Raw genomic sequence first — 13,357 nt, forward strand, 5'->3', positions numbered from 1 at the left:
GCGTTCTGCGCGTCCTTACGGTGACCAAAGCCGACCATACGGCGTCTGAGCGGCGTCCTTGGCGTTCTTACTGCGTTCTTATTGCGATCATAGTCGTTCTGAGGACGCAATAGACGTACAAAGGACGTACTAATGTCGCAATAAGGTCGTCGTACGGTCGCCTTGCAGTCAATGATCATTTTCTGTGGGTTTGAGCGGCGACCACACGACGTCCATGGCGACCTTACAGCGACCCTACCACGTCCCTACTACGACTACTGTGTCTCTACGGCGTCCCTCCGACGTCCTTAACAGAACGCCGTAAAACGCCGAACTTCGGCGACTTCTTTAAACATGTTCAAAGTGGTCGCCGCGTGCTCGCGTCCTGAGCAATTTTCGGCGTCCTCACTGCGTCCTCTTGCGTCCTTACTGCGTCCCTCCGGCGTCTATGGCGTCCTCACTGCGACCTGGGTCGCCGTAAGGACGCAGTAAGGACGCCAGTCCGTAGTGACGGGGCAAATACAAGTTCGCGATGTGAAATCGAAAGTACATCGCGAAAATAGGTGACATAACGATATACACACTATAAATAACGCAAGATTGATTGATCATTTTATATATAAAATATATACAATTCACTACGCATACAAAATTTGCATTTCTGGGTTTACCACGTGATGATGATGATCAATCTACTGGCGTGAACTGGTCGTTACCCGGTAGTTACCTGGTACCGGTAGCCAGTAAAAGTTATTACCGAGTATACTGAAAACTTAACAACTTTTTTTCAAGTAATGTAATATACCAGTCGTGACATTTTTATCAACATAAAATAATAATTGTAAAAGAAAATACGGTATTTTACATTTTTTATTTTCTTCGTCGTTGTGGTTGACGGTACCTTTAAGGGCCAGACATATTTTACTCTATGACAACTGTATTCCCGATCCAAATACTGGGACTATACGTCAGACGCTTGGAAAGAAAGAAATCAGTACCAATTGATTTAACTTGCGGCGAGGTATGTTTCCGCCCAGACCAAGACAGGCCCCGAGCAGAGTTCCAACATTTTACCTCTATTAATGTTACAACGATAACCATTTTGTCCTCAGGCAACACTCTTTATTTTATACCGTTTATACAGTAAGTTCGTTCTTATCTGATCAATCGAGTCTCGTTCTGGGAAAACTCACCCCCTGTACGTCGATAATCCAAACTCAGTTGGATAATTCAAACTGAAGAAAAAATTGTGGGCCGAAACTGAAACTGAAAGGTAGATGACTATTTTATCATTTCTGCTAATTTAGTAACTACAATGACGTAATTTTTCTACATATGTGATAGTGAATGTCTGACACACACAGGTGTTTTGAATTTTGCAATGCTTTAATAGTTTTCTAGTAAAAAACGATAAATTTGTCTTCGAAAAATGCTAAGTTACATGAAATGCGACCTATGTGTTGAATTATTTACACGTTAATTGACAAAAGAGCGAACGAAACTGTAACAGAGATATGCCATATTATATCAGGAATGTCCTTTAAAATTTTCCTTTTAACACCTAGTGTTTGTCTGTGTTAAAATCATGTGTTTGCAGGACGGGTATTAAACTTTATGGATAAATCCAAACTGACATAAAGACATCTGGCAGTTTGGTCATTATCCATCGACTTCTTGATGTTAGTTTGGAATTATTTATACACTAGTTAGGTCATTATCCAATTTGTATATTTTTGTCCCAAACAAATACGAATATATTGCGTTTTCGAGCATTTACGCCAATACATTTGCTTTACATACATACATGAAAGGTAAATACATTTAAGTCCAAGCATTAAAACATTAAAAACCTTCGATTACAATTGTTTTTGGCCTTAACCTTTGTACAATTTCATTTAATTTTTCAAGATTTTCAAACATATTCATTTTATTTTGACGTAATTGTTTTTAATTGTTATGGGTTTATTAGCGCATTGTATCCGGCAAATAACATTTTATAAAAAAGAAACGTTTATCATGTGACAACTAAACATAAATAAACGTGTTCTTAGAAATAAATGACTGAAGTCTTTATTTCTGTCGCCATTTGTTTCTTCAGTTTGAATTATCCTACTCAGTTTGGATTATCGACGTACAGGGGGTGAAACTTGGCTCAACGAATGTGCGTAAAGACATTCCAGACTGGCCGGTGCAGTCTTTTCTTAACAAATATTCTGTTTAGGCGTAAAGTGTCGCCCTTGATAAGCCTCCGCGAACTTTGCATGCTTATCTGGGACGACCCTTTGCGCACATGCATTAAATCCCATTATCACACAGCTAGTGTTACACTTTTCTTGATCAATTGCAGAGAATATCGACCTGTTTGTTGGTGGGATGGCCGAGACAACCCTGCCCGGGGCCAAAGTGGGGCCAACGTTCAGACACATACTCGTCGACCAGTTTCGGCGCCTCAGGGACGGAGATAGGTGGGTCTGTGGGCGTACTTTGTGCCAATTGTGGCACGTTATGATATACAGACGTTCAGTCACTCGGGGAGTACCAGGGATACAATCCTACCAACTGAGCAGCAGAGGCGAATTAGCTTGACATGTCGGTGTATAGAGTTGCGATTAATGCGGATGAGAGGAACTTTCTGAACAAAGTAGTGTAGAAACCCGCCATCTTTACTTCGCAGACTACGGATCCATAACTATTCATTTACCGAAATAAATGATTGAACGGCGTTTTGGAAAAACTCGGTTTAATGGATGTGCGTTAAGCGTCGTGCCAGATGAGCTTGTTCACTCCAAGAGAGCTAATCATGGACGACACTTTCCGCGTTTATATATTTTTAAATGTTAGGACGTGTTTTCTAAACGGAAATCAAGTATATGTGGAAAGGGTCGTCCCTGATTAGCATGAGCGGTCTGCACAGGCTAATCTAGGACGACACTTTACAAACAGGAATTAAGACCTGATTTCCAAGAACGTGGCTCATATGTTTAAACAGTACTTCTATTATCAAAGTTATTATACATATATCATTTTCAGTACTAGTTTTACCAAATGACCCATACACGTATTATAAAGGCACACTTCATTTTTATAATATTAAAAGATATTAATATGTACTTTTGTATTAATACTAAAACTTCGCTGCATAAAGAAAAAAAGATAAAAAACATCAAATTAATAGTACGTGATTTTTTCATGTAATCTCCAGATTCTGGTATGAGAACACAATGGTGTTTATCCCTGACCAGCTCGTCCAACTCAAGCAGTTTTCGCTGGCGCGTGTGATCTGTGACAGCGGCGATGACGTCACGCATGTTCAGCGTGACGTATTTACTATGGTGAAGTCGCGTGATGAGTACCTGCCGTGCCGGAATATACCGCAGATCGATCTCAAGATGTGGAGCGACTGCTGCATGGGTAAACGGCTGTAGTTTAAACTTATTTATTTAAGCTCCATTTCATATTATTAAAACGCTCTCGAGTCCATTTTGTGATTTGAACCAGTACTTTGTGTGTACGGAGAGTATCTAAAGAATGCTAGACGGACATCATTTACACTACGCCATGGCGACCTTTGAAATGGGTTTCATTGTCTTTTACGCAAGGCCTTTCCCCAATTGATTTATGAAAAACAACAAATCCTGTTTAATTTTTTAAATAAAACACTTCGTTAAGTGCGACGTTGTATATTTGATCTACACTTGATATAAAGTCAGTTTACTGTCTATGGCTTGATTTGACTTACGATGAAATGAGGTAAATTAGACTGTTTTTTGTGTGTTCTATACCGCGTGTTTATGAAAGATTTCCTGACTTTGTTTAATATATATTCAACATCTTGGATCTTATATTGTTGTTGTTGTTGTTGTTGTTATATTGAATATATCATTTAATTTCTTTTTTATTGGCCATATTTACTTGCGGTATACATTTCAAATGGAAAGCACTATGCAATTTCATTAAATCATTGTTAAGTAACCAACAAACAACTGATACTTTAACAAACGTTTAAACATTCAGACATATGAATGATCCTAATGAGCTCTATGGTAATTTTAGATTGTGGAAAAGCAGGGGATTTCCGGTCAATTACGAATCACTTCCGGCGACGCCGTGACTCCACCAGATTCTCGTATCAGAGTGACAAACCGGAAAGTGAAAACAAGACAGTGACGTCACTGGGCGACTTCCGGTCGAGCGTGTACAGCAAACATGTGGTGGACATTCAGATGCAGGAAATGAAACTGCGCATGCGTGAAATGGAGACGCTTGTAGATGACATGGAGCACGCCATGAAAAAAATGAAGAAAAATGTAAGCGTCAAATAACATGCAGTGTTTTAAGAGAAACAGTAATGATTTTTGGCCTGAGGCGTAGCCCTAAGGCCGTTGCAATACTACAAATTTCTGAGACAGTCAGAATTGGCTGGCTGCCAAGACCCACGAATGAATTCCCAAAAGTCCGATTTACCACTTGGCGGTAATTCATGCGCAATCAAAGAAGTTCTTAGCAGATCTCAATAACCCGCCTTGTAAATACAGAACATCACTATATAACATGACGGTGTCATAAAACGTGTAAAAAAATATTATTGAAGCAAAACTGCTATGCATTGGCTACCACATAGTTTTTATTATTTTTTACTAGTGTTTGCATATTCATGCGAGAATAAGTTCCTCACTTGACGGTCTAGGCCGAAAAGATACGAGTGTCTACGGAGATAGTAAGACGATTTTTTTTTCTGATACATTTTTTGAAGACATTACATTTGGTATTTATAAACATATGTTAAGATAGTGTTACTTTATTTTGCGTTAACGAGCCATTCAAGAAAAAATAAAATGAAAAAAACGACAACAAATATTCATGATCATTCTCGGAAATATACGAAGTTACCGGATATGATATTTCACTGCGCAGATCGAGTGCGCAAATCGAGCGCGAAAAGTTCTACGTGAGACAACGTACACAATCTGAACACCGTTCTTTATCAGGGTAATAGCCCAGTCTCACTATGATGCCGGCAGAGCCCTTTTGCGTTATCCGGGATCTACCGGGATGAACCGGGGCTCTTTCGGGATGAACCGGGGCTCCATCGGGGACGACCGGGATGTACCGGGGAAAACCGGGGCTCCACCGGGAAAGTATTTAATTGTTTAATACCTCCGGGATAAACAGGGAGTCACCGGGAAGGACTGGCAACGACCGGCGCGGCACCGGGAACAACCGGGACGGCACCGGGAACAACCGGGACTGCACCGGGAACAACCGGGACGGCACCGTAGCTCCACCGGGGCCCATACAGACTCGGCAGAGCAACGGCAACGCCGCGGGGAATGCCGTTAGAATCCCGGTATAGGTACGGTATATAAGAAAACAGGCGCTCTGCCGGAACGCCACCGGCATTCAATGCATTTTACGTCACACTAAACCTAGCCCCAGGCCTTCAGCGCCTACAGCGCTTTGATTTTAATTGAACCTTTATTTATATGTTTCACTTAATAACTTTAACTCGTGCCTGACATTCTTATATATACCCCGCATTCCGCTTTGTAAGAATACATTGCTAGTTCGAATTTAAAGAAAACTTTTGTGTATTAAGGTGTTTAGTGGTAACCGGTTGAAGCATATCTTTGAATTAGAGGACTTAAAGCCCAATATAAAATCTCTATGGGATAAAGTAACAAAGAGCAGTGACCGTGCAATAATGGCAGCAATAAGTTCGGTTCTTGTGCGGCATGCAACGTCTCGATGCGAGATTCCTTCCCAAGTTGATTACTCTGTTAGTGTTCGAGATGAAGAGGCATTTGACGGTAATTAGGCCATCTTATAAAAAAATATGTATTTAAGTTTTGATTGATATGTATGTCTCTTTTTAAGCTCACCTGAGCACAACGTGCTCATGGTGAGCTTTTGTGATCGCCTTTTGTCCGTCGTCCGTTGTCCGTCGTCCGTCGTGCGACGTCAACATTTGCCTTGCTAACTCTCTAGAGGCCACATTTATTGTCCAATCTTCATGAAATTTGGTCAGAAGATTGGTTTCAATTATATCTTGGAAGAGTTTTAAAATGGTTACGTTTGCTTGAAAAACATGGCTGCCAAGGGGCGGGGCATTTTTCCTTATATGGCTATATATGGCTATTGCAAAATCTTGTTAACACTCTAGAGGACACATTTATTGTCCGTTCCTCATAAAACTTGGTCAGAAGATTCATCCCAATATTATCTTGGACGAGTTCGAAAATGATGTTGGTTGGTTGAAAAACATGGCCACCAGGGGGGGCATTTTTCCTTATATGGCTATAGTAAAACCTTGTTAACACTCTAGAAGCCACATTTATTTTGCGATCTTCATGAAACTTGCTCAGAAGATTTGTCCCACTGATATCGTGGATGAGTTCAGAAATGGTAACCTTGGCTTAAAAAACATGGCTGCCAAGGGGCGGGGCATTTTTCCCTATATGGCTATATATGACTATAGTAATATCTTGTTAACACTCTAGAGGCCACATTTATTGTCCAATCTTCATGAAACTGGGTCAGAAGATTCATCGCAATAATATCTTGGACGAGTTCGAAAAGGATGCCGGTTGGTTGAAAATCATGGCCGTCAGGGGGCGGGGAATTTTTCCTTATATGGCTACAGTAAAACCTTGTTTACACTCTAGAGGCCACATTTTTTGTCCAATCTTGATCAAATTTGGTCAGAAGATTTGACTTAATGATATCTTGGATGAGCTTGAAAATGGTTACGTTTGCTTGAAAAACATGGCCGCCAAGGCGGGGCATTTTTCCTTATATGGCTTTATAAGGCTATAGTAAAATCTTGTTAACACTCTTGAGGCCACATTTATAGACCGATCTTCATGAAACTCGGTCAGAAGATTCATCCCAATAATATCTTGGAAAAGTTAAAAAATGATGCCGGTTGGTTGAAAAACATGGCCACCACGGGGGCGGGGCTATTTTCCTTATATGGCTATAGTAAAACCGTGTTAACACTCTAGAGGTCACATTTATTTTCCGATCATCATGAAACTTGGTCAGAAGATTTATCCCAATGATATCTTGGATGAGTACGAAAATGGTTTTGGTTGCTTTAAAAACATGGCCACCAGGGGTGGGGCATTTTTCCTTATATGGCTGTATATGGCTATAGTAAAACCTTGTTAACACTCTAGAGGCCACATTTATTGTCCAATCTTCATGAAATTTGGTCTGAAGATTGGTCTCAATGATATCTTGGATGAGTTTGAAAATAATTATGTTTGCTTGAAAAAAAATGGCTTCCAAGAGGCGGGGCATTTTTCCTTATATGGCTATAGTCAAATCTTGTTAACACTCTTGAGGCCACATTTACTGTCTGATCTTCATGAAACTTGGTCAGAAGATTCATCCCGATAATATCATGGACGAGTTTAAAAATGATGCCGGTTGGTTGAAAAACATGGCTGCCAGGGGACGGGGCATTTTAGAGGCCACATTTATTTTCCGATCTTCGTGAAACTTGGTCAGAAGATTTATCCCAATAATATCTTGTTATCTCAGGTGAGCGACTTTGGGCCTTTCAGGCTCTCTTGTTATGAACTGTCTTTTATACAATTATTTTTATTATTTTCAAAAGCGGTCCTTGGGCGCGGGAAAATCAGTAGTTGTAGTTAATGTGTTATGAATGAAATGTACTTGGGATTGCCTATCGGATTTCAATTAGTATTAAAAAAAATGAAATCGACTATTGCAAAACCTTATTAAGTTATGGTAAGTTCTAATGTCTGATCCAGACGAACCTTTTTGTTTTCCTCTCGACCGAACAATACAGTGTTTCACGCCACAATGAGCAGTTTTTTAAAATCCCTTTTTGTTTACCGAAATGTCATAAGTGTTGTTTAATAAATTGCATTTTATTTGGGCCTCGCTCTGGAAATACGGGGAAATACGGGGTTTATTGCAAGTGCGTAAAATGTCGCGACATATTAGTGTGTGAAGTCCGCACATGCTAATCAGGGGCGACACTTTCCGCCTTAACTGGATTTTCGTTAAGAAGAAACTTCCTGTGAACGATAAATACCACAAAAAGCGGAAATTATCGTCCCTGATTCGCATTGCGGCGGACTGCACAGGCTATTCCGGGAAGATACCTTACGCACATTCATTAAGCCCGGTTTTCTCAGAGCGAGGCTCATTTCAGTATACAGTCACGTCTCGGCTCGGTCTCAATCATCATGAACTTGAATAACCCTTTTAGAGGAAGCATAATTATTCCTTTGTCGGTTTGTGGACTCGTGGTAATGGTAGCCTGCCGTTACCCTTGTCTCAATCAGCATGAACTTGAATTTACCCTTTTAAAGGAAGCATAATTATTCCTTTGGGGGTTTGTGGACTCGTGGTAATGGTATCCTGACGTTACCCATGTCTCTGTCTCTGGTTTGTCTTGCCGATCTTTCAAATCTATGATTACTGTGCATTTTTTTTTTGTTTTACGTAGTACTTATTGTTTAAGTTTTAGATTTTATTGTTTAATTAATTGTCTTATGGCTATATACATAGGGTAGTTTTTTAGTGTCTTGTTGATCTTTTTAGTCTAGGGTTACTGTGCATGTTTTTACGTAGTACTTATAGTATAATAGAGTAGTTTTATAGTATAATTGAGTAGTTTTGATCGATTTCTTTTGAAGAAGTGTTGCAAAATGTATTCGTATCTGCGATACGTCAAATGTTTTTATGTAAAGCGCCTTTGAACGTGCACTCTTGCATGAAAAGGGCGCTATCTAAATCCGGTATAATAAAAAAAAAATACAAATTGTCATTTCACTGTGTTCAGATGGCAACGATGATGTCGCACGCTGCCAAGGAGATGTTCTGTATGGAAGACAGCGGCGAAAAGCGAATGCACGGGGATAAGTGGTCGCGGGATGACTGCACCGTGTGCCGATGCAAGGTGGGTTGTGCACTTAACCCATTTATGCCTATTGGACTCTCCCATTCTACTAAATTGGATCAATTTATTTCCAAATTTAGGGATGTCTAGTATATTTATTTCTATATTTAGAATATTTCTTACACAAATTTAGTTAAGCAAACAGCGCAGACCCTGATTAGACGCGTCTCATCTGGGTATACGCTGTTTGTCAAGGCCTTTTTTTCTAGACGCTAGGCATAAATAGGTTTATCTAATCATACATGAGCCACGTTCTGGGGAAATTAGCCTGTGTAGTCCGCATAGGCTATTCATTGACGACACTTTCCGCCTAGACTGGATTTTTGTTAAGAAGATATTTTTCTTTTACTGACACAAAATCATGAATGCAGAATTATTTATTCCCTGCGTTTATTGAGATACCCACAGGGCCCTTTCCTCGATGTTTTGTGTCTTGGGTGTTTATCTTGAGAACGCGCCGAGATTGGCCGCCTCGACCTCCTGACACCATATCCACCACACCACCGTGGCATTGACGTTAACTTGTTGTTTGTGCTTGAGAACAAAACGGTGCTTAATGCATGTGCGTAAAATGTCAGGTAAGACACTTTCCGCCTAAACTGGATTTTCGAATACATAACGCACATGCATTTAGCGCCTTTTTTTCCAGAGCACGGCTCATTATATTTGACCTTGAGGAAAGCAAGTGAAAAGCAAATACCACTGTTTTGATTTGTTAAGAACTTAGCAATTACTTTTATGATTTTGTGTGCTCGTCCTAACCTTTTTTAGGGATAACATTTTAAATATGACGACGACCAGTCAAAGCAACCCAAAAACCTAATTACATGTACCTACGTGATAAAGTTCCTTACCGACGCAAATTAAACAAGAAAATTGATGGTGGAAGCAAAGCCTATGCTTTGAATACGTACATACCGTGATATATGAGTGTCGCTCTGGGAACATCTGACTAAATGCTTAAAGTGTCGCCCCAGATTAGTCTCTGCAGTCCGCACCAGGTCTCCAGGGACGACACTTTCCGTTGTCATGGTATTTTTCGATTTAAGGAAGTCTCTTCTTAGCGAAAAGCAAATTGTGGCATTAAGATTTAATTTCCTGAAGCGATGCTCAAATTTTATTTGTATATGCTTTCAGATGGGAAAGACTCGATGCAAGACCGTACCCTGCCCGACTCCTAACTGCCCGTTCCCCAAGAAAATGCCGGGGCAGTGCTGTATGGTCTGCTGACGATAGCAAGCCGCGTAGGGATCTCATTAAACATTGTGTTACAAGGCCTTCAGCGCGTGTAATACTGTCTTTGTATTACCTTATTTGGTAGATCGACTTTCAAAGTCATGTGACTGACAGTTACTGATCTAATATGTGGATTTTTACTGTACTGTTCTGTTCTTTTTTTATTTCACTGCCAAAGTATTACGTGTTACGTAAATGGAAAAAGGTAAATTTATATGAAGTGCATTATCGTCGCTGCATCCAAAGGGCTGCACGGGATCATGTGCCAACAAGAACCAGAGATTTACGGTGGATGCAGTTCTGGTACAAATGTGATTTGTAATTTTACTGTTTAAAACACGACTACAAAATGAATTGTAATTGTTTCCCGCGATCCAAAGTGTTGTGTTGTATTAATATATTTATTCAATGATGTTGATGATTTTTCACGTTTTGCAATGCAGTTTTAATTAACCAATCAACACATAACATGTGACTTTAAACGTGTTTCTTCTTTTTACACGTGCTTGTCCCGTAGATGCCATACTCTGGAAATGTTTTAAGTCGTTTTCGATTTAATTCCGACCAAAGACCAACATGTCAATGAAACCGTTAGAAGAATGCAACTTCAAGATACCTCGTTGAACCCTTCCAGTGCTGGAACCGAATTTTGAAGGCCTTTGCAAACAGTTTGGATCCAGATGAGAGGCGTCTCATCAGGATCCAAACTGTTTGCTATTCTGATAGTATTTTTCGAAAAAAATCTAAGAAAATGCTAATTTTAGAAATTCAGCAGACAACATTTAAGCAGACGACAAATTTCCCAGCATGCAAAGGGTTAGCATGTGAACCTCGTTCTTGGAAAACTGGGGTCCGTCTTATCAAAGATCGTACGACAATGTTAACTTACGATTGAATTTTGTAATTTAAAATGTAAGTGATAATGATTTGTATGTTTCAAATATAAAGGATATTTGACAGCTACTTTGAAAATGAATGGAAATGTTCAACAAATGTTATTATAAATGTGACGGTTACGTATTTATGGCGCTTCGAAAATTTCATCGTAAGGTGAGAATGTCGTACGAACTTGGATAAGACGGGCCCCAGGTCTCAATATTAAAGAAAAACTCTTGAGCACTCTAAATGCAACTTGTTTTTACCACATGGGGCTGAGTCACATGGGGTCAGAATCTAGGTCATAAGGTCAAATTAAACAAGAAGTCGCATTTATTTCCAAACTTCAAATTTTTTTTCTAAGAAATGATATCTTAAAATTCGAAACTAGGTCTTTTGGGATCAGAAACTGTTTCACTACGTTGAATTAACCCATTTATGCCCAGCGTCTAGAAAAAAGGCCTTGGCAAACAGCGTAGAACCAGATGAGACGCCGCATGATGCGGCGTCTCATCAGTGTCTTCGCTGTTTGCTTAAAGGAATTTCTGTACGAAATATTCTAAATATAGAAACAAGTATTCTAGCCATCCCTAATTTTGAAATAAATTTATCCAATTTAAATGGATGGGAGAGTTCACTAGGCATAAATGGGTTAAAGAAAAACATTGTGAACGCCCTTGATGGCATATTTATTTTTATCTACGACGAGTGAGTTATGGTTCCTGCTGAGTGAGAAAACATGGGTCAGTTTTTCTAATCTAAAGCAAAACACCTTTAATACTCTATAAGTCAGCATTTAACTTGCTAAGAACATATAACAATTTATTGGTATGATATCTTGATTGAGATTTCGAACATTTTTGCGGCCACGTGTTGGAGACATTTGTTTTAAAAGTATATTGTGCAACCGTTTTAGCCGTAACCGTTTCGTTTCTTGCGGTTTAAGGTGAGCGCCTTATGACATGTGATGCTCTTGTTTATAAAGCAACAGTTTGCATTACATGAAGTGTGTACAAAATATTGATTCATATCGCATTTTTGCATGTTCGGCCAGTAGTTATTTTCCACGTGTAAATCAAGCATACTTGTGTTTCATTCTTGACACAGACATTGTATTTCAAATGTTCATGACGAATGTATTTTGTTTAGTTATTGTGTATACTTTTTCCCTGCGTTGTGTATGTTTATATATGTAGATTAGTAGTGTATGAATGCAAGTTGATTCATATACGCTTTGAGAATAAATTTTTGACGTAATAAAAATGATAACACACAATGTCGTTTGTATTTCCGATCTTTTTTATCACCACGGCGTGCAAGGAATTATCGTATGCGCTCAGTGATAGAGACTTCGTTATACCTCCTAAAAGCAACCGTATCAGCACATGACCGAGCGGTCCCGAGTTCGATAACATATAAGTCCGATTGATTTAAATAACATAATTTTGAATTTTTCTTATACACGTACTGCAAAATAATAACGGATGAACATGGTCAGTGTAAACAGTAGCCCCTGATATAGCCTCCAGGAATGAATTAGCCGTTATATATCGTGGCCAAAGCAAAAGGTTCTGGGCTGATTTGAACATTCGGAAAACTAAGCATAGTACTCGAGGTCTAGTTAGCCTCGGAGTTGGAAAACTGGGCTTAATTCATGTCTATAAGATGTCATCCCACATGTGCATTCCTTACAGGCTAATCAAGGACGAAACTTTCCGCCTTTACTTGATTGTCGTTTAGAACTGACATCCTTTAAACAAAAGAAATCCGAATCAAAAAGAAACTGCGTCCCTGATTACCCTGAGCGGACACAATATTATGGGATGACCTTTTTACGTACATACACGTAGTCCTGTTTGCCCAGAACGAGGCACAAGTGTTGCTTTGACATCAGGAAAGTTATACATGTTGATTATCTCGAAATTTGCTGTAGAAAAAAAAACGATCTTTCTAAGTGCAACCGATCCAACAAAAAATCGTTGTGATATGTGTAGTGAACATATTGAAACAATAGAACACCTTTTCTGGGAGTTTAAACATATTCAACCTCTTTGGAATCAGTTGACAACCTTTCTAGAGAAACAACAATTAAATGTTAAACTATCTCTCTTAGACATCAGTTTAGGGGTAAATACCTTCAAAATACAAGAGGTTAATTACGCTGTGAATTACATAATTATATTAATGAAATATTTTATATTCAGCATGAACTATAGAAAACAAAGACCTTTAATGAACTGTTTTATCAATTTTTTTATAAATGAAGATTCAAATAGAAAAAGAAATTGCGCTAAACAATGATACACTTCATATATTTGAACAAAAATAGAAACA

At 39.1% G+C, this 13,357-nt stretch overlaps 1 protein-coding gene across 1 annotated transcript in view; it reads left to right on the forward strand.

The window, feature by feature from the left end:
* LOC127851180 (peroxidasin homolog) overlaps positions 1 to 10,826 on the forward strand; it is a 48,131-nt gene extending 37,305 nt beyond the window's left edge. Inside the window, exons 16-20 of the mRNA XM_052384806.1 lie at positions 2,327 to 2,444; positions 3,182 to 3,390; positions 4,033 to 4,286; positions 8,795 to 8,911; positions 10,049 to 10,826. Coding sequence (XP_052240766.1) covers positions 2,327 to 2,444; positions 3,182 to 3,390; positions 4,033 to 4,286; positions 8,795 to 8,911; positions 10,049 to 10,141 — 791 coding nt within the window. The 3' untranslated portion in view covers positions 10,142 to 10,826. The remainder of the gene's footprint in view (positions 1 to 2,326; positions 2,445 to 3,181; positions 3,391 to 4,032; positions 4,287 to 8,794; positions 8,912 to 10,048) is intronic.
* The last annotated feature ends 2,531 nt before the right edge of the window (positions 10,827 to 13,357 follow it).

Source organism: Dreissena polymorpha, chromosome 11 (genome assembly GCF_020536995.1).
Source record: "Dreissena polymorpha isolate Duluth1 chromosome 11, UMN_Dpol_1.0, whole genome shotgun sequence".
In the NCBI taxonomy this organism is placed as follows: Eukaryota; Metazoa; Mollusca; class Bivalvia; order Myida; family Dreissenidae; genus Dreissena; species Dreissena polymorpha.